We start from the raw sequence: 22,533 nt of genomic DNA on the forward strand, positions 1-22,533 counted from the left end.
CAAACACCATGGGTTCAAGCCTTATCAATGGGAAAAGAGAAGATACACGCGGGCTATTTACTAATAAATATGCCCAGAGCCTACCCTCAAAAAAAGTCCAGAATGGAAATGTCTTTCTTACCAGTACAGCCAAATCAGCTTGAGAGGCACCACCAATCATATTTGGGACAAAACTCTTATGGCCAGGAGCATCTAGAATTGTAAAATGCTTCTTTTCAGTTTCAAAATAGGCACGGCCTACTTCTACTGTTTTCCCCTTGTCTCGTTCTTCCTGGTTTGTGTCTAAGGCCCAAGACAAGTACCTGGAAGAATTAAAAAAAAAAAAAAAAATCATGAAAAAAAAAATCATGATTATCATTATGTTCTTCTACTAATAAGCATGTAATAAAATGTGACACCCATTTCATATCCACTACTCATCTGTGTCATAAGGAAGACTAGTAAAATAAAAACAGGAAAATTAAATATGTATTGTTATGATTCAAACAGAGCTTATACATAGTCAGCAAGTCTATAAGCAAACATTCATAACACTAAACTGACAACATAGGGAGCAAGATTACTTAAATGCTGGGTGTGATATTGCACATCTGTAATTCTAGTGTCAGGAAGAGAGAGGCAGGAGCACAGTGAATATTTGAGACTATCCTGAGCTACATATCAAAAATCCTCTAAGAAAGAAGAGGTGACAGAGAAAAGAAAAAACAAAGACGAGTCATAATATTAATGCTGTGGTTTGAATGAAATATCCCCAAAGTCTTGGGCATGGGCTATCTGGCCAGTAAGGTTTAGGGAGTTCTAGAAGGTGTGGTCTTGTCGGAAGAGGTAAGTCACTGAAGGCAGGCTTGCACTTCAGGTTTGCTCTCAGCTTGCTTGCTTGCTCCAGCCATCATGACTGCCTGCTGCCATGCCTCCCAGCCATGATGGATTCTAATTCCTCTGGAACTATAAGCCCAAATAATTCTTCCTTCTACTGACATGCACCGGTTGTGGTGCACACCTCTAATTTCAGCATTTGGGAGTTTTGAGTTTGATGCTAGTCTGGTGTAGAGTGAGTTCCAGGACAGCCAGAGCTACACAGAGAAATTTTGTCTCAAAATAACAAAAAAAAGAAATGAAGAAAAATTCTGGTATTATTTCATTATGTAAGAATTATATAATTCTACATAAATTATTTCAAACATGCATAGTAATAGCTTGTAATCTTTTTGAGTCTAATACTAATTAGGACTTTTCCCATTTGCCAGGCATGCTCGCACACCCCTTCAATCCAAGCACTTGGGAAACAGGCAGGTGATCCCCGAGTTTCTAGTATCATAAAAGTTTACTATACCAAGTTTCTCTGTTTTTTTCTTTAGCTTCTCGTTCGTATTTCTCAAGTGTCCTTTTGTCAACCATTCCAGTCAAATACCTGTAAAGGGTTAAAGACAAAGAAGTACACACTTTAGTTACTCAGCACAGTGAGGACACTACTGAAGCGCCTGGAGGGAACCTGAGCTACAGAAAAACTGCTATTTAAAAAAAGAAACTACATTCACTTATTTATGTGGAACCAGGACAGTTAGCAGCAGTCAGTCTTCCTCTTCCGCCATGTGGGTTCCAGGGAATGAGTCCAGATTTGGTGAGCTTTGCCCACTGAGTCATCTCACTAGCAAAAAACTCCAACTCTTTTAAAGTAAATGTACCATTTACTTAGAGCTAATTTAAATATAAAACGGTATCTGTATCATTTCAAATTATTAGATGAAAACAAAAGTACTTCATGGTAAAAACATTGACGGTCAACACCCTACCAAGGTACTCTCAGCTTATATCAATACTTTGTGAAATATATTGCGTAAGTAAAGAGTTAACATCATGATCCCTACAGTACAAAATATAGCTAGCTGTCTTCTGTGATATTCTTAATACAAGAAAGTATCAGTCCTGACTGAACTACAGAATACTATATGAAATAACCAGTTCATATTCTTTAAATTACTAAGGCCAAGGGCCAGAGGTGGCTCTTTTCTTCAGGAGGACCTGAGTTCAGTGCTCAGCATTCACACCAGTCAGCTCACAATCACCTGTATCTCCAACTCCAGCGGAGCCAACAGTCTTTTCTGGTATCCTGGGGACACACCCATACACATACATTTTTAAAAAGGGAAGAGGGCCTGGAGAGATGGTTCAGTGGTTAAGAGCAATTGCTGTTCTTGCAGAGGACCCAGGTTTGGTTCCCAGCACACACATGGTAGCCCACATCTGCCTGTAATTATAATTCCAGGAGATCTAATACCCTCTTCTAGCCTGCTCAGATACATGCATATGCACAATACATCTAGGTACACAAATATATGCACACAAATACAAACAATTTAATTGTTTTTAAAGGTTACCAAGGCCATAAAGCAAGGAAACTGGAAATGTTACTAATTAAGGGCTATGGAGATATAATAATGCCCTATCATATATAATTTAAGAACATAAAAAATAACCACGGAAAATATGGTGAAATCCTATTAAGATCTATTTAATTTTTATCTCTTTTTTTAAAGTTTTATTTATTATGTGTGTGTATACATACACATACATATTACTGTGTTCTGTCCACATGTGTATCTGCAGGCTAGACCAGAAGAAGGCACCATATCTCCTTTTAGATGATTGCACGCCACCACGTGGTTGCTGGGAATTGAACTCAGAACCTCTGGAAAAGCAGCCTGTGCTCTAAACCTGAGTCATCTCTCCAGGCTCCATGATCTGTTGTTTAATCTTTTTGTTTTGTTTTGTTTTGTTTTTTTTTTTGATTTTCGAGACAGGGTTTCTCCATAGCTTTTGGTTCCTGTCCTGGAACTGGCTCTTGTAGACCAGGCTGGCCTCGAACTCACAGAGATCTGCCTGCCTCTGCCTTCCGAGTGCTGGGATTAAAGGCGTGCGCCACCACCGCCCGGCCCTGTTGTTTAATTTTTAAGAGCATCAAACGTCCTACTGATGTTAATTAAGAGTGACACTGCAAAGTTGCACCTTGCAGGCAGCCATGCACACCAACCAAACAATAAACCACCACCAACGAAGTTGAAGTTTTTCGCCTCTGAATTGCTTTTTTCCCCCCTTCCAAGACAGGGTTTCTCTGTGTGGTTCCTGGCTGTCATGGAAACTCACTCAGTCTGTAGACCAAGATGTTAATGAACTCAGAGACCTGCCTGCCTCCGAGTGTAGGGATTAAAGGTGCGTGCCACCATTGCATTTTTTTTTTCTTTTTGTAAACCATGCTGAGGACTCAACCCAGGACTACGCATGGTTGGTGAGTCAGTGCTCGCAACACTGATTTATATCCCCAGCCCAAGTTTTCCAGTTTTGATTACTGTGCCACAGTTTAAGGATGATTTTCATATTAGATTAAAGTGAATAAAGGGACTATAGGAACTCTATATTGTTTCTGCTATCTTTCTGAAATACCAACACACATATACCCACATGAGTGTCAACATGTAAGACAAAAAATTTTCATGTTAAAGATTCTTTAGTAATACTAAAGATCATTATGTATACCCTTTAGTATAATATATATATAAATATATATAAAATTCTAATGTGCAGGTGTAGGCAATGGCATTCTGTCAAATGACTTTCCAAAGTGAGATCATTTTAAAATAGCTTTTGTCAATGTGAGACTGCTGTCTGAACCGTTCATTCACTAGTAATGCCAGCTAGCTTTCATTCAGGTCAAATCCAAGCCCCATCCCTCTCATCCCAAATATTACCTACATAATCCTCTACAGTATGATGTTCTTCACAATCTGGATATAAAAAACAAAACGAAACCAGAAAACAGTGAAAAGGCTACTCTACAATCCATCAGTAAAAACATACTGTTGCTGGGCAGTGGCGCACGCCTTTAATCCCAGCACTCAGGAGGCAGAGGCAGGTGGATCTCTGTGAGTTGGAGGCCAGCCTGGGCTACAGAATAAGTTCCAGAACAGGCTCCAAATACACAGAGAAACCCTGTGTCAAAAACAAAAACACAAAAACAAACAAACAAAACCCAAACAACAAGAACAACAAAAAAATCCAAACCCTGCATAAATCTTAACAACCTTAGTTCAGATCCCTAGAACCCAGACACAGCAGCACACATGTCTGTAATCCTTGTTCCTTTATAGGGAGCATGAAACGGGGGGGGGGGGGGGGGGGGGGAAGGTAGAAGGACAGCTAGTCTAACATAGACAACAACCAACAAACAAGAAGTGAGGTGAAGAATGAGAAATTCTTTTGTCCTACATAAACAGCATGCCATGTATGTGCTTCCCCAACACACACACACATTTAAAAAGTTGTTAATAGCAGAACACATTAACAGAGGTCAGTATCTTTTCAAGTAGGTAGCTTGTATAAAATGGTAAAAATTGGGGATGGAGTGATGACTCACTAGTGATAGCACTGGTCACACAAAACCTGAGACTTGGAGTTCAAGTGAGGGAGGCGGGTCTGCCCTTTCTGTTAGTTCAGCTGCACAGTGACAGAATCCCAGAGATTAGCCAAATCAGAGAACCCTAAGTGTGACTGAGATCCTGGCTCAATGAATAAGCTAACACCAATCTTGGATCTTTGCATGTATGCAAACACATATGTAGACCAACACACATGCATAGGCTATAGTTAAAGTGGCCTTTTCACTTGTTTTTTACATTCAGATTGTTAAGAATATCATACTGTAGGTGATTATGTAGGTAATATTGGAATGAGAGGGATGGGGCTTTGATTCCACACACTCTCACACCACCTCCTCCCCTATTTGATTAAAAAAAAAAGAAAAAGAAAAGTTGTGGAATGATGGCCAGACTACTTGCCTTTGATTCAATTCACATAAATTTCAGGAGCAAAAAACCAGTCCATTCGTGAGTCAAAAGCAAACTTTTGGTTTGGGAATGTAGCTCAACGGCAGAGCTCTTGTTCAGTGCTCACAGACCCTGGGTAGCAACACCAACACGAGGGGCAAATGAAAACAGGAAGCCAGGGACCAGAGATGGCTGAGTGGTTAAGAATGCTTGTTGTTCTGGCAGAGGACCCAGGTTCGTTTCCAGGCACCCACACAGCGGCTCACAACCATCTGTAACTAGTTCCAGGTGATGACTTCTTTTTTTTTGTTTTTCAGGGCAGGGTTTCTCTCTATAACAGCCCTGGCTGTCCTGCAACACACTCTGTAGACCAGACGTGCACCACCATCACCCAGCTGATATGACTCCTTCTTCTGGCCTCTGTGGACATGAGGCATGTACATGGTGCACATAAATATTACATAAACACTAATACATATAAAATAAAAAACATATTCAACGAAAGAGAAAGTTAGCTTTCATTAATATACTTTAACTTGCCATGGTTCTCTCTTATTCCATCACCAGTCAAAAATGCCTTATAGCCAGGCACGGTGGTGCTTAATCCCTACATTTTGGAGGCAGAGGCAGGAGGATAAGTTCAAGGCCAGCCAGGGCTACACAGTGAGACCCTCCCCTCCAAAACCAAAATAATTTTATTGGGGCATTTCAGAGGTAGAGTGGAAGGATCAGGAATTCTGGGTCATTCTAGACTACATACTTGAGTTTAAGGCTACCCTGTTTCCTCAAAAATAAAAGCTAAATAAAACACCTAAACTACCTAACATTATTGCTTAGCTTAACTTCCCTTAAACAGACTCAGTACACTTATATTAGCTCACTGTTGGGCAAAATCAAGTGACACAAGGTCCACTTAATATTAATGTGCTGAGGGCTGGAGAGATGGCTCAGTGGTTAAGAGCACTGACTGCTCTTCCAGAGGTCCTGAGTTCAATTCCCAGCAACCATCTGTAATGAGATCTGGCGCCCTCTTCTGATGTGTGGGCATACATGGAGGCAGAATGTTGTATACTTAATAAATAAATCTTTAAAAAAAAATTAATGTGCCGAATGTCTCATGTTCAGACATAAAGGACACACACACTTCAGCTGACACTGTCAGGAGTACACTGTAGAGAGTTGTTTAGCTTGGTGATCAGTGACTGGGAGCTATCACAGTCACTGTCCACAACACAGAGGAGGAGCAGACCACCCAGGAAAAGATCAAAGTTCAAAGTATGGTTTCTCATTAATGCCAGGGACTATCTGTATATTCAAAGCCAATTAAGACTTTCTGTAATCTTGGGTACTATATTATTTTTCATAAAATTTTAATAAGGCCTGGAGAAATGGCTCAGCAGTTAAAAGCAGTTGCTACTCTTGCAGAGGACGCAGTTCTACTCCCAGCATCCACATTAGACAACTCAAAACCACCTGTAATTTTATCCCAAAGGGATTCAGCAACCTCTTCTGGCCTCCCTAGCTACCTGCATGCATAGTTGCACATGCATATATGCATATACACACAAAAACAACACCTTCAAAAATTTGTTGTTGCTTTCCAGATGAGGTCTCATTATGTCACTCTGGCTAGCCAAGAATGTTATATATAGACAAGTCTGGCTTTGAACTCAGAGATCCACCTGCCCCCAAAATGCTGTAATTAAAGGTATGCAACAACATGCCTTGCAAAAAAATAGAGAAAAAAAAGGGGGGGGGGGGGTCTTGTAGAATTGGAGACAAGACCTGGAGGTTAAGAGCACTAGCTGCTCTTCCAGATGACCTGGGTTTAATTCCCAGCACCCACATGGCAGCTCACAACATCGTTGTAACTACAGTTCCAGGGAATCTAACGCCCTTACACAGACATACACGCAGGTAAAAACACCAATGCACATAAAAATTATTTAAAAAGTCATAGTAATCAGGTAGGAGTGTTTCACAACTTTAATCCCAGCTATTCAAGTACAAAAATCACCACCACCATGCACACACAAGCACACACATATAACATGTTTTGTTTCTTAAAGATGGGTTTTAGAAACAGTGCATCATAAGAGTTTGACAGAGATTAAAAACTGATGATCACACTAAAACAAAAATTACTTAACTGCTACCTTCTGTACAGATAATTTATTATTAAAGTTTCTAACTTGAGGTGGTGACCAGTTTTTATCTCCCTTGAATGGCAACATGAACACTTACAATGCCTGAAATTTATCCAATCAGATTAACTCTACCATTAAATAAAAGAGACTTACATTATTTGTCCTCCAATGGTTGACTTGCCTGCATCTAAAAGGAAGAACAAAAATATGGGAACATAGGTTAAAAACAACTGATATATACACAAATATAACTGGAGGGATTTTTTTGCATGTATAATCAAGTCTTGCAAAAACAACTGAACTGTAATAGGAATTTCAGGATTAAATTCTAAGGACCTTCTCCCATGTACAATGAATGAGGCTAAGATCTTCATAGGGCAATAAGGACTGAGAAATACTTCCCTGATGAAGAAATTATCTACCTACCTACCTACCTACCTACCTACCTACCTACCTACCTATCTATCTATGACAAGGATTCTCTGTGTAGCTCTAGCTGTCCGGGAACTATCTGTAGACCAAGCTGGCCTCAAACTCAGAGATCAGCCTGCCTCTGCCTACTGAATGTTGGGATTAAAGGCATCCCTGACTTTAGGAAACAGGATAAGCATTTCTCTACAAATTTCAAAGTTATTCTTCTCTAAAGGGAGTATAATATAGCAAAAGAGAGACAGGTCAAGCATGGTGGGATCCATCTGCAATCCTAGAAATCAGGAGGCTGAGGCAGGAAGAACAAGGGCTGGAGGCCAGTCTGGATTACTACATAGTGAGGCCCTGTCTCAAGGTGGAGGGATAACACAGAATTCACTATTTTTTCCCACAATCTGAAAAGTCAGAAATCATATAATTAAGCAAGGTCTTGTTTAGCTAACCCAGTTACTTGGCAAATACCCAGAAGTTACTCTAAATTACTAATTTTTTATTTCATACAAAATTAAGATGAGTAGTAACAATGTTAATCCCATTAAAAGGAACATTTCAACTAAAGAGAACAAAACATGCACATTTCTTGGATACTAATTAAGTATCACAGTATAGCAAACCATCACCAATGGTCTGCAGACTAATTATCCATCACACACAATGAAGCTCATTTTCCTCCAGCTTCTATGGCACTACAAAACAATTCATCTGCCCAAAGTTCAAGAACAAAACACTGGCATTTTTTTTTTTTTTGTCAGTTGAAGCAAGTTAAAAAACATGTCTTTAATCCCAGCACTCGGGAGGCAGAAAAAGAAGGTGGATCTCTGAGTTTGAAGCCAGCCTGGTCTAAAGAACAAGTTCCAGATCAGGGCTACACAGAGAAACATAGCCTACAAACAAACGAAGAAAGCACTTTACATGTGACCCTGCAGTCAACTCTCAGTGTGTGCATGGATACAGAACACTTTAGGTATTTCAATATTTTGACCCAGTTTCACTCAACATCTCCAAGTAGCTAAACAAAAGATGTTCCACACGCTGTCTCTTTCCAATAACGCCCGTCAGTGTTTATGAGCTCTATGAAGGAAACTTACCAACATGCCCAATGAACACTACGTTTACATGTTCTTTCTTAGGAGCACCTGGTGGTGCCACCACCGACTTAGGTTTTGGTATTTCTTCTTCCTCCTCCATCATTTCTTGGGCACTTTCCTCTGGTGGCCTTCCATCTCCTGAGGAGCCACCCCCTGGCTCTGCTTCAATTATTTCTTCTTTGTGCTCCCATGATTCTTCTGCGGACATTTCTGTCTCTCCATTTTCTACTGAAGAAAAGTATTTTAACTCAATATCTTGAACAATACCTGCCCGCATTTTAAACAGTCTTTAAAGTGGCAAATATAAGTTGCTTAGGCCCCTCTCCTGACACCCATGACACAGACAGAGATGGGTGGATTTTCAAGCTGGCCTCATTCCTGACAGCAGAGAGCTGGAGCCTATACCATAACACACAGCTATACTAGCATGGTGTCATTTCCTAAGGACAGACTACAAGTTAACAAAAAAGCCCAACCCCACTTATTCCAGTATCAAGATGCCCTGATTGGGGGGGGGGGGGGGGAAGGAAAGTATAGAAACCAGAATAAAGAGTGTGAAAGAATTTAGGAGGTAAATTTTCAATGTAAATAGTAACTTTCGGCATTAACTTTAATAGTCACTTTGGAAATAGGAAACTTTTAAGGCTAATGGAGTTATTTTAAAAAAGGATGGGGGGTTGGAGAGATGGCTCAGAGGTTAAGAGCACTGGCTGCTCTTCCAGAGGTCTTGAGTTCAATTCCCAGTACCCACATGGTGGCTCACAACCATCTGTAATGAGATCTGATGCCCTCTTTTGGCCTGCAGGAAATAATACATGCAGGCAGAACTCTTGTATACATAGTAAATAGATCTTTAAAAAAAAAAAAAACAACGGGGGAAGTAGAAAAAGACAAGATCCCTGAGTAAACTGGGAGCATGGGGACCTTGGGAAAGGACTGAAGAGGAGGGGAGAGGCAGGGGGAGGGGAGCAGAGAAAAATGTAGAGCTCAATAAAAATCAATAAAAAAAACAAGAATGGACGGGAATTTGATGAAATGTTTGACTAGTGATGGCATATGCCTGGAATCCCAGCACTCTTACAGCAGAGGCAGCAGGATAAATAAAGAGATCAAAGCTACAAAGATTAGTCTCAAGAAACGAAAGTCAAAGGAATAGCACTCTTCTTCTCGATTCCATGTGCATTCACTAATAGTCCAGGCTGTGTTAAAATTTTAATAGCAAAACATGAAGTGTGGCTGGAGCTAAGACAGTTCAGTCATCAGACCATGCACACCTTAAATCTGGAGTTCCCATACTGTCTTAATAAGGTCAGAAAGGCTTACCAACAGTTTCTGAAAGGTCCATGCTAACAGCTGAATTTGAACCTAGAAAAAAAATTGAGACACAATATATATTCATAAAACAGTATCTAATTTAAAAAATTTTTTTATTATTAAAAATTTCCACCTCCTCCCCACCTCCCATTTCCCTCCCCCTCCCCCCACAGTATCTAATTTTAAACATCACAGACAACTTAATGTTTTCTTGGTTAGACATTAAAAAAAATTACCTTCACACAATGATGACTGTTCTTGAGACGACTCCACAGGTGCTGGTTAAGAAAAGTAAGTTTTATTAGAAATTGAGCTCTCTTATTTACTTATCTTTTTTTTTTCTTTTTTGGGGTTTTTCAAGATAGAAGCCCTATCTTCTCTGTAGCTTTGGAGCTTGTCTTGGCAGTAACTCTGTAGACCAGGCTGGCCTCAAACTCACAGAGATCCACCTGCCTCTGCTAAGATTAAAGGCATGTGCCACCACCCAGCTTATTTACTTATCTTTTAACACAGAATAAAAGAAATTCAATAAGCATATCACAAACCTCAGCAACTCAGAACAATGGCAGCTAACTTGGATTTCAAATCAGAAGTCTGTTTAGCCTACTTTAAAAACAAAACAAAAACTACCAACTGCAGGGAAGTAAGAGAAATAAAGGCACCAGCAAGGTGGTTCTGCAGGTAGAGTTCACCACCCAAACTTGACAACTTCAATCCCTTGAGCCCACATAAAGGTAGAAGGAGAGAGACCCAACTCCACAAAGCTGTCCTCTGACCTCCACACCGGCATTTACACAAAATGGTAACTTAAAAGCTCTACAGACTTTCAATAGTGGGAATGTGTTAAAAATGTTAATCCTAATCCCAAATCTTTCCTTCACAGATATTATAAATGTAATATAAAGCCCAGAACAAATACAATTAGTTGGACTGTACTTATTCAATATGCCTCTCTCTTCTCTACTTCTGATAATCCTGAAACCCAAGAAGGCTGAGACTGCAATGTTATCAAATCCCCAAGTAATTCGACACTAAATGGCAACTGTGTGAAGCCTCTGGAATACATACAGTAATATATTCGGAAAAGGTGATTCTTGCCCAACGGGATCCCAGCACTCAGGAGGTAGAGGCATGCTGATCTCTCTGGGTTCAAGGCCACTCTGGTCTACTTAGCTAGTTAGGGGACAGCCAGAGCTACATGGAGAAACCCTGTCTCAAAATTATTATTCTGTTTGTTTCAAGACAGGGTTTCTCGCCGGGCGATGGTGGCGCACGCCTTTAATCCCAGCACTCGGGAGGCAGAGGCAGGCGGATCTCTGTGAGTTCGAGACCAGCCTGGTCTACAAAGCTAGTTCCAGGGTAGGCTCCAAAGCCACAGAGAAACCCTGTCTCGAAAAAGCAAAAAAAAAAAAAAAAAAGACAGGGTTTCTCTGTGCAGCCTTGGCTATCTTGGACTCACTCTGTAGAGCTAGCTAGCCTCGAACATCTGTCTGCCTCTACCTCCCAAGTGCTGGGATTAAAGGTGTGTGCCAACTCCTGGGCTCATAGGAGCTCACAGACTCTGGACCAACAGTTAGGGAGCCTGCATGGGACCAGTCCAGTCCCTGGTACTTGAGCTGGCTTTTGGAACCCTATTCCCAAAATGGGTTGCCTTGCCCAGCCTTAAATACAAAGGGAGGAGTTTAATCCTACCTCAACTCGATATGCCATGCTTTGCTGACACCCATGGAAGGATTGCACCTTTCTGGGCAGAGGTGGAGGAGGAGTGGATGGGGGAAGGGGAGGGAGGAAGCAACGGGAGGAGAAAGGGAAGGGGAAGCTGTGGTCCCGACATAAAATAAATGAAAACGTTTAATTAAAAAAAAAAAAAGGTATGTGCCACTACTGCCTGGCCAAAATTATTATTATTATTTTAAGTGATTCTGATGAAGTCAGAATTCTTAGAATTCTAAAATCAAGCAACAGTTCAGTTTGCAGTTGCTGAACCACTAATCTGCTATGGCGTCCCTATGTGAATCTGATTTCTTTTTCCCTGAAAAGCACAAATGATACAGCTAAAGGCTTTCTAAGATGCCGAAACACACCAAAGATCCCTTTATTTCGGGCTCTTGTGGACTTACTTACCCACACTTACAGACCACCTCAAAGGAAGTGACGACATTCTTGAGAACACCACCTGAGGTTGTCCTTCACACTCACTCATCCTGTGCACACCACACCCATGTACCTGCTCCCCACACAGCTAGAAACATACCTGCATTTATTTGAAACATGAATAATTCTGAGGGGGAAGTTGGAGTGTAGCAGGACGACAACTGTGTCTCAAGTTAAAATGATTCTCCTAGGGCTGGGGATGTGCCTGAGTCTGAGAAGCACTTGCTCAATCCCAAGCAGACACATCAAAAGCCCAGTGTATTGCACATGTTTGTAATCCCTACCACTGGGATGGCAGAGAATAGGCTAGCTGGATTAGCCAGTATAGTCTAATCAGTGAGCCCCTGGGTTCAGTGAGAGCCCCTGTCTCAAAAAATAAAGAAGAGGCTGGTGAGATGGTTCAGTGGTTAAGAGCACTTGTTCATGTAGAGGACCCAGGTTTGATTCCCAGCAGTTGGTGGTTCGCAACCATCTGTTGGACAGTCACCCAAACACCAAACCAACACTAACTCCCAGTTCAGGCAGTCTAACAGTCATAAAAGTGGTGCACAACATGCATGCAGGCAAAACATTCATACACATAAAGTAAAAACAACCCCTTTTTTTCCCCTTAGTTTTTTGAGATAAGGTTTCTTTGGTAGCCTAGGCTAGCCTGGAACTTGCTTTAAAGACCAGGCTGGCCTCCAACTAAGAGATCTGTTTGACTCTGCCTTCCAAGTGCTGGGATTAAAGGTGTATACCGTCACTGCCCAGCTAGAAAGTTTAACTTTCAAAAAATTATTTATTTTTATTTTATATGCATTAGTGTTTTATCTACATGTATGTCTATGTGAGGGTGTTGAATCCCCTGGAAGTAGTTACAGACAGTTGTGAACTGCCATGAGGGTGCTGGGAATTGAACTTGGGTCCTGTGGAAGAGTAATCAGTGCTCTTAACCACTGAGCCATCTCTGTAGCCCCAGAATTTAATTAAAAATTAAAAAAATTTTAATGAACTAACTTTAGCAGTTTTCATTTCTTTTTTCAGTTTGCCCCAGCCCCTCTCCCCCAGATTGGTTGATTGTATGTGTGTATGAGAGAGAGAGAGAGAGAGAGAGAGAGAGAGAGAGAGAGAGAGAGAACATGCACAAGCAGATGCAACAGTGGCATTAAGCACACGCATGAGGGGCAGAACAATGTTTGAAGAGTTGGTTTCCATTACACATTACTGGGGAGGCAGGGTCTCTCTTGCATCTGCTGGACTATGTACTCCTCCAGTTAGCTTGGCCCATGAGCTTTGGGGGTGATTCTACTGTCTTTGCTTCTCATTTTGCTATAGTAATGGTGGGATTATAGATACACATCTGGCTTTTCAACATAGTTTCTGGGGATCAAACTCTCTCTCTCTCTCTCTCTCTCTCTCTCTCGCACACACACACACACACAAGACATGGTCTCACTTTGTAGCTCATACTAGCCTTGAACTCATAAAGTAGCCCAGGCTGTCTTTAAACTTGGTGGCACTCTTCCTGCCTGGATTATAGACGTGTGCCTCCAGACCTAGCTTCACCTAGGTTCACATTGCTTCCACTCCATGCAATCACTGAACTTTTTTGTTCTGTTCTGTTTTCCAAGACAGGGTTTCTCTTTGTAGCCCTGGCTGTCCTCGAACTAAAGCAATCTGCTGCCCCGCCTCTCAAGTACTGGGATTAAAGAGTGTGTACCATCACCATGGGGCTTGAATTTTTACTAAGCTTGAATACAGTAAAAACCATTTTGGAAGTGCCAGCTTTCTAAAGGAGGGTTATGGAAAGTGCCTTACTCAGGAGGTTGACTTATCGCTTAAATAAGGAACTAAAGATTTCTAGCACTCAGGAGACCAACCCATCTCACCAAAATTGCATGTAGAGGTTTCTTTCTTCTATAGGCAACACTGGAAACAGTTAAAGGAGACAACAGAACAAAGTCATAAAACACCATGGTTTGTCTTACTTCTCAAACATTCTAAAGATGGAAATGCAGCTAGACATTGTAGTAAGCCTGTACTGTCAGTCCGGAGGGCGAGACAGGAGGATTATTGAAGTTGAGGTCAGTCTGGGATTCACAGTGAGTTCACAGCTAGCAAGGGCTACCACAGTAAGACCCTGGAAACAAATGCTAAAGCTGAGACATGAAATCCCAGGTACTTAGAATGTGGAAGCAGGAGGATCACTTGAGTCCAAGAGTCCAAGGCTAGCTGGGCATCATGAACAGACTCAAAGTGAAAAAAGAAAGGGAGAGGGAGGAGAGAACACAGGTACAAAGGCAAAGAAATATGTTCAAAGCCATCTACATGAATTTTTTGAATGCAGGAAGGGGCAGTTATAATACTTGAAACTCAGCAGTGAGACAGAAAATGGAGGAAATTAGACTCATGGGCCTGGTTCTGAAAGGGTCTTGAGATTGTTTTATTTTTTTGTTGTTGTTGGTGGTGGATTTTTTAGACAGGGTCTCATTACATAGGTCTGGCTGTCCTGGAATTTACTCTGTGGACCAGGCTGGCCTCAAACTAACACAGATCCACCTGCCTCTGCCGCCTAGGTGCTGGGATTAAAGGTGTGCGCCACCACCCGGCTAGAGTCACTATCACTAAAATAAGCTTTGAAACCAGAGCCTGCTCCTCCATTTATTCATGAGTATACTCTTACTAAGGTGTTTAGCTTTTATAATCTGTAATCTTTACATCTATAAAATGGGGTGGCAGTATCCAAGCACTGAGAGTTGAGACTAAGCAGTAAGCTGTGGTAACTGCTCCATAAATTTACAGCAAGCATTTCAGAGTCCTGCACTTATTACAAAAACCTTTAAGAATGAAAACATTAGAAAGGCAAATTCCAGGGCTACTCTGTCAGAAAACCCATGCTGGTTATAGACACTGGCTATAGGCATTCCCTTCTTTACAGCATGGTAGGGCAAAAAGAGCTCTAAACTAGCAGCTAGTAAATCAGGATTCAACGGTGTCATTAACTCTGGGAGCGACTTCAGACAACCACTTAGCATGCTTAGGCTTCAATTTCTCTATTCGAAACTAAGATTATATTCTGCTGGAGTCACTTTCAGCCTGAATGTTCAAAGAACCTATTTATTATATCATTAAAGCAATGCCACATACCAACCTGATATGACTTTCTGTAGTGTAACAAAAAACATTTTTTCAAGTAATCCTGAAAAGATCTTATTTACAATTTATGTCTCATCTACTTCAAAAACAAAAGTATATTAAAATACATAAGCCAGAGGCATTTCATATAGTGTAAGATATAAAAATAGAAAACATTGTCCTACTACAAAAATCAACTACCCAAAGATGGATACATATTGCTCAGTAATATGGTGGTATATTGTTTGTGTTTTAATAAATAAAGCTTGTCTGAAGATCAGAGGGCAAAGAAGCCATACTAGTCAGACGAATATGGAGTGGTGGCACACACCTTTAATCCCAGGACTCAGGAGACAGAGGCAGATGGATCACTGTGAGTTCAAGATCACCCTGGGCTAAGCAAGATTGAATCTGTCTAAAAGAGAAACAGAGCTCACACAAAGGTGATCCCGGCACTTGGGAATCACACATTTAATGCCAGCACTAGGGAGGTGGAGACAGGGGCAATATGGCTGGCTGGGTGGAGAGGATATAAAGGGAAGAGACAGGACTGAGTGAAGAGTGGGATCTGAGGATTTGTGGAGACAAGATCTTGCCCTTTCGGTCTGAAGATTTGGTAGAGGTAAAAGATCTCTAGTGGCTGGCTGCTTTGCTTTTCTGATCTTCAGGCTGAACCCCAGTATCTGTCTCTGGGTTTTTATTATTCGTGCTACAGTCATATCTTTTCTTTTTTTTTTTCTTTCTTTGTCCTTCAAGTGAAATGACAATCACCTAGTTGGAACCTGTTTGGAAATAAGTTATAGCAATGGAAAATGCTTAGAAATTCTTACTGTTTCTTTCCCTTTGAAAGAAGAATTACAGTGGGAAACAGTAACAAGTTCTTAAAGAACAAAGTTATTTACGAATAAGCAAACTATATTTACTGCTAAGCTACTTAGTTAAAATCTACTGAAAACAAGGACAAAACTTTAGGTACCCAAACCCACTGCTGTCTGGTAAGAAAGAATCAAATACTAAGATATGTCATGTTCTACTTTGTTAAATTCCTGAAAATACTAAAAGTAATTCCAGCACTTGGAAGATAGATGAGTTATGGCCCAGCCTAGAAAAGACAGTAAGATCCTGCCTCAAAACAAAACCAAGGCATTCATAAAGAACACCTGGCAGAAAATAGACACGTCTTTAGTGTTATCATCAGGGTTACTGAAGGGTCCCGGATGGTACCAGCCTCTTGCTCCACATCCTTTACCTGTCTTTGCACTCTTCTGCGGTCTTCCACTACTGTAAACTTACTTGGCTTCTTTCTAGAATCTTTCAAAGACCATACTCATTACCTTGATATTCCTACCAGAGCACTCTTTCAATGCCTTGCAAGCATCCTATGTTCAGTAGACAGGCAAATGCTTGTTCACTGCTAGAAGGAACAGCTGAGCAAAAAATTCCCTTCCAGCCGGGCGGTGGTGGCGCACGCCTTTAATCCCCGCACTCGGGAGGCAGAGGCAGGCGGATCTCTGTGAGTTCAAGACCAGCCTGGTCTACAAGAGCTAGTTCCAGGACAGGCTCCAAAACCACAGAGAAACCCTGTCTCGAAAAAACAAACAAAAAAAAATTCCCTTCCACCATGTTAACTCACCACAAAAGTTGACTAAGTCTTTTTCATCTCTTTCTCTTTAGCCAGAAAGATAATTCTATTTTTAACATTAATTTCTTCCCTGGCAAACAAAAGCAAGCAAATGAAGGCTTGTATTTGTTCTCTACTGTATTTCCCTAACTTGTCTTGAGAATTTGATATTGTTTCCTTATAGTGCCAAGGAGCTAGTTCTAACCTGGGGCCGTTTTATTACCAGGCAAGTGCTCTACTACTGAGCTATGTCCCCAGCTGCCCTAATAATTTTACTTTCAAAATTTATTACTATTATTGTGTGTGTGCATGTGAGGGTGAGAGGACAACTCTGTAGATCAGTTTCTTTTCCACTTAGTTATATGGGTTCCAGGAATCAAGCGCAGGTCATCAGGCTTGCTTAGCAAGTTTTATTTTGTTTTTTAACCCTATTAAGCCACTTTGCCTGCCCTTTCCATGTTGTACGATTTCAAAGAGGTAAACTATATATATATATATATATATATATATAAACACAACCATGCAATAAACTATATTCTAACAACACTAAGTAAAACATGCTCCAAAGGTTTGTTTCCAGTCAAAAATTTTAAGTTTAAACAACCACTCAACCTTATACTAGGTGATGCCCCTAAATCCTCATACTTAAGCTGTCCATATGTGTGAAGACATCAACCAAGAAACAAAATCGAATCTCCATCACTGTAATATTTTAGGAAAAATACTCACCACCAATTTTTTTCCTACTGTCCTCTACTTATGTTCCAATGAGGCCTACTAACTCTTTACATCTTTATTCCTGTAGGCATTTAAATTGTAAAACAAAACCTAAATCAAAAACAAAGGTTGGGAAGCTGGGCAGATGGCTCAGTGTATCAGACAGCTTGCTATACAAGACCTGAGTTCAAATCCCCAGTACTCACTTTAAAAAGGCACAGGTGCATATAATTCCAGTGCTGTGGGGCCCAGAGGAGCAGAGATAGGAGGACCACTGGGGGTTTAACTGTCAGCCTAGCTCCGGGTTCATAACAGATCCTATCTCAAAGGAGTATGGCAGAAAGTAATAAAGTAGGACACTCTATGTCTTCCTCTAATTTCCATGACCCCCTCCCAAGGGTACCCCCCCCACACACACACACCCTCTTAGGCTGGGGTAAATGCTAGGTAGAGTCCTTGCCTGGCATGTACAAGAGGCTCAGGGTTGCACTATCAGTGCCATTAAAAATAAAAGACTATTCAGTTTTTTTTAAAATAGGAACTGGTTAACATAACAAAGTATAAGAATTCTGCAGAAAATACCCATTTTGATTTTGGATACTCTCTAATCTTCAAGCCCCAACGAAGAAACTTAAAACTATCCAATGATCAGAAAGTCAGGCAGGCATAGTGGCAATTACAAGTAATTTTTTCAGTCTCTGGGAGGCTTAGGCAGGAAGACTGAGAAGATAACCTGGGCTATATAGTGAGACCTGCCTTAAAAAAAAGAAATCTGGGCCAGAGAGATAGCTCAGGGATTAAGAGCACTGGCTGTTCTTCCAAAAGTCCTGAGTTCAATTCCCGGCAACCATATGGTGGCTCACAACCATCTGTAGTGGGATCTGATGCCCTCTTCTGCCATGTAGGCATGCATGCAGACAGAACACTGTATACATAATACATAAATCAATCTTTTTTTAAAAATCCAAAACAAGACTAAGGATGGGGGGGGCTCAGTTGGTAAGTGTGTGCCTAGCATGCACAAATCCCTGGGTTGAGCCCCAATATCATGTACACCGTGTAACTTTCTGTGGTGGGGAAACCCTGTTATCTTAGAACTTGGGAGGTAGAGGCAAGAAGATTAAGAAAAGTCCAAGGTCATTCTTGGCTATGCAGCACTGGGGAGACCAACCTAGGCAACATGACCTTGTCTTCAAAAAAAAAAAAAAAATCCATTAAGTGACAATAGTTGCTTAACCTTGAGAATATACTAAAACTTAAAATATCCAGTCATTTTTTAAGACCTCTATTTTCATTTATAGTCACTAGCACAATTTACTTGGCTCTGCAGAAAATTGGACTTAAATGGATTATGCTTATACTTAATAACACTTAAATGAGTTTACTTAATCATTGTTAGGAATTTGGTGTTCTTTTGTTTTTAATATTTTTTTGTTTTTGTTTTGTTTTATTTTTTTGTTTTTCAAGACAGGGTTTCTCTGTAGCTTTGGAGCCTGTCCTGGAACTAGCTCTTGTAGCTTAGGCTGGCCTCTAACTCTCAGAGATCCGTCTGCCTCTGTCTCCTGAGTGCTGGGATTAAAGGTGTGCACTACCACCACCCAGCCTGAATTTGGTGTTTTTACATTTTCAACAGCGGGTGACCAGTTCTTTCTGACTGACGGCCTTTCCAGGAACAGTAAAGACTCTTGGCACCAAAGCCCCTTCCTCTACTGCATTTCAAGGAAAAGAAAAAAAGGGGCAAATCATCCTGTTTCCAGGAGAAAGGAGAGATGGTTGTCACCAGCAGGCACACCCTAAAGGTTATTCTAGAGCCCCACTTACCACAGCTCTCCTACTAGAAACACCAAGCACAGACTGGCTTGATAATGAAGGCAACAGGCCACGTACCTTATGGACCATTTCCTCACCATCAAAAGCATTTGCGTTCCCCTCAGTGAGTTACAGGCTTGGTGCTACTGCCATCTGTTTTTTTCTGCTTTCCCCAAGCAATATTCACTGATGGTAGCATTTTATAAACCCACAGTTTTCAAACTTTAGTCCCATATAGCTTTAGACTAATACACAGGCAATATTCAGACACCACACACAGAATGTTTATATTATTATTATTTCTCCTTGATGGATACAGGTTCTTACTCTAGCCCAGACTGACCTGGAATTCATGGAAATTCTCCATGTTTCTCAGGTGTTGCACTCACAGAAATCACACAATTAAAAAAATTTGGTGGTGCACACCTTTAATCCCAACACTCTGGAGACAGAGACAGGCAGTTCGAAGCCAGCCTGGTCTAAAAGTGACTTCCAGGATAGCCAGGGCTGTTACACAAAGAAACCTTGACTGGAAAAACCAAAAAGCAAATAAATAAAATAGAATTTTAAGCCAGGCATTCGGCTTTAATCCCAGTCATAGGTTCGAGGCCAGTCTGGTCTACAGAGCAAGTTCCAAGACAGCCAAGGACAGCTAAGGCTACACAGAGAATCCCTGTCTTGAAAAACAAAACAAAATAAAGTTGGTTTTCCTTGTTTAAAGGGAAGTATCAATCATACACAAATAAAAGAAATGCCAGTCAATAAACATTCAAACCCCCATGGTGGGGGGGGGGGCAGGTAAGTATGACAAATCCCTCATGCATGATACAGCCCCAAAGTTCATTCTTCACCCCAGCCACCCAAAACAGTCTTATCTAAACCGTGCTGACACATGTTCCTCACAAAAGCATTTCCCTAAACACCCTTTCACTCCTGGAGAGCACACTGAAGCAAAAGTTTCCTAAGAAACTCATTTCCAAGAGCACTTTGCTTATTTTTGGCATTTATGTATTTATTACTTTATTTTTAGAGGGACTTTCCAGATACTACCAGTGGCCTTCACCTAAAGATCTTCCTACCTGAGCCTCCTGAGTCCCCGGGGTCACAGACAAGCACTGCACACCAGGAAGAGGGAGGCTCGGTGACACTGACATTTGTTTTCTCTGCTTTCCCTAAGCATCCGCCTGCCTCCACCTCTAGAGTTCTGGAACTACAGACATTACCTGGAGTACCACCACACAGGCTAAGGTCCAGAACTTAAAACACAGAAATTAACAATACTCTCACTTGAAATGAGCTCAAACGATCTGGCCCACAGCCTCCCTGCTAAAGAACTAAAGAGTCAGCCTTTTTCCTTCCCTTTCCCCTTTCTCTTTAAAAAGACAATACCGTATTTACTCCAATAAGCACCAGCGCGAAGGCAATACTTAAGTTCACTCAACAGACACTGGTACAACACCAGTCCCTGAAAGCAGGTTACCATCCCCAAAGTCAGCTTGTAAAGAGATGTCTAAAGACTGAAACTAGAAACGACATAAAGTGTATCTTGTAGTTGCTGCGTGGGACAACTATGAAGTTATCAGAAATATTCAAGCAACAGACTAAGCTACCAATACACGCACACAAACAGAGCTCTTACAGCAAGCAGTCCGTATAAGGTCAACACTTTCAAGCAATTAAAGTCTAAACGTGCCACTCAGAAGGTCTTAAATCCCACTGAAAAACCTCAAACAAGTCAATGAGCTTTCCTACCACATGTTACTACTGAGGAATCTTCCTGACATTTTTGAACCTTTGAAGTTTTCAAACTATTAAGAATGATAAAAGGTCTTTGTATTGACAGCCAACAGTTTCTGGCGAACCGCAGGCCTGCAATGCATCTTGGGATTCCTTCAGGTCGGCCGGTGCCACAGATATTTAAAACGCAATTACAGTTCCAACAGTAGAAACTGCAGCAGGGAGCACTAGCTCTCTGGGTGAGGCGAAGAGACAAGTCTTGTCCCCCAACTCCTAGGCTCTCAGAGCGCCCACCTGCGGGACTTCAGGCCCCATCAGTCCCCACTTTTGGGCCTCGTGGCACTCCCTGGCCGAGGGCCTGCCGGGTCCCATACGGTTCCCACGGCTGCGGGTAAACCGCGGCCTTCGGCGAAGGGCGAGCGCCGCCGGCTCTCCGCTCCTCCACGCCCGGGCGCCCCAAGCAAGCCAGCTCCGGGACTGGAGGTGCCCCACCCAGACCAGCCGGCGCCGCTGTCAGCGCCCCACGTGCGGACCGCTCTGGCCGCGCGTCCTCCCCACCCACGCCGGCGCGGAACTCCGGCCTCAGCCCGCCGCCCGGGCCCTGAGAACACCCAGCCCGGCCCTTTACCCAAAGGACCTCCCGCGCTGCTGCTCGCTCCGTGGTCGCCGCCGGCCGCGCCGGCGAGGGATGGCGGCGGCTGGGCCGGGCCCCGCAGGAAGGACGGCACGAATTCTGCGGCGTGGACGTTGGGGACGAAGGGCTTGGCGTTGACGTTGAGTTGCCGGCTGAAGGCCGCACTGAGGTTCTCACGCTGGGTCTCAGCCACCGCCGCCATGGAGCCGGCGCCGCAAGGCCCCGGCCCGGGGGTCTCCATATCCGTCTGGTCCCAGCAGTCGGGCGCAGAGTCGCTGCTGCTGCTGCTCCCGCCACCGCCGCCTCCGCCGCCTCCGCCGCTGCCGGGATCCATGATCGGGGGGGCCGTGTGTGTGGTGAAGAGAGGGCGGGAAATGGAGGCGGGGGCGGCCGACCGGGGAGGAGCAGGCCGCGCTGACCCAGCGAGGACGGTAAGACAGAGGAGCCGGAGGCCAACGACTCACTCCTCGGCGTCTTGGGCGGCAGCTACAATCCAGACTGGGCACTCGCGACCGCAGCGACAGCAGCTCAACCCTCCTCGTGTGTGCGAAAGGATCTCCTCCCACCCAACCCCAACTACCGCCGCCGGCCTCACCGCCAACCCCACGCTTGGCGTGAATTGACCCCTCGCTACTACCCGTACCTTCGCCTCGGTAGTTCCCGGCTATGTTAGCCCGCGTTCCCGTTTACGCAGCTCGGCCGACAGATAAACTACAGATTCCGACAGCACCCGCGCAAACCTGCTGCGGTTTTTCTCAGGGGCCGACGGGAGTCGGAGTTCAGCGATCAAGCGTCACCGGAAGCGGCTGGAGCTCCCGGCAGGCAGCGCGAGAAGGCAGAGGTCTGGTGGCCGACGGGCTGCACGGTCTGTCGCAGGGTGGGGGCAGGGGCATGCCCTACTTTGCTGGGGCAGGGCGGTGGGCTGGGCCCTTCAGCACGATCCAAC

General features: G+C 42.8%; 1 protein-coding gene across 5 annotated transcripts in view; it reads right to left on the minus strand.

Annotated features, from left to right (window-relative positions):
• Nucleotides 1–22,261, minus strand: part of Gspt1 (G1 to S phase transition 1) — a 35,067-nt gene extending 12,806 nt beyond the window's left edge. Inside the window, exons 1-7 of one of the 5 annotated variants that reach the window (XM_041675925.1) lie at nt 22,231–22,261; nt 10,035–10,076; nt 9,808–9,849; nt 8,485–8,712; nt 7,121–7,154; nt 1,334–1,411; nt 122–302 (exon numbers count right to left, since the gene is read on the minus strand). In XM_041675925.1, the coding sequence (XP_041531859.1) occupies nt 122–302; nt 1,334–1,411; nt 7,121–7,154; nt 8,485–8,712; nt 9,808–9,829 (543 nt within the window). In that variant the 5' untranslated portion in view covers nt 9,830–9,849; nt 10,035–10,076; nt 22,231–22,261. Of the gene's footprint in view, nt 1–121; nt 303–1,333; nt 1,412–7,120; nt 7,155–8,484; nt 8,713–9,807; nt 9,850–10,034; nt 10,077–21,581; nt 22,144–22,230 lie in introns of those variants that run through there. The other 4 variants (XM_041675924.1, XM_041675923.1, XM_041675922.1 and 1 more) reach the window with 4 other exon arrangements.
• Nucleotides 22,262–22,533: the final 272 nt, after the last annotated feature.

This window comes from Microtus oregoni, unplaced genomic scaffold (genome assembly GCF_018167655.1).
Source record: "Microtus oregoni isolate MIOR12 unplaced genomic scaffold, Mior012 000027F_ref0000203, whole genome shotgun sequence".
Lineage (NCBI taxonomy): Eukaryota > Metazoa > Chordata > Mammalia > Rodentia > Cricetidae > Microtus > Microtus oregoni.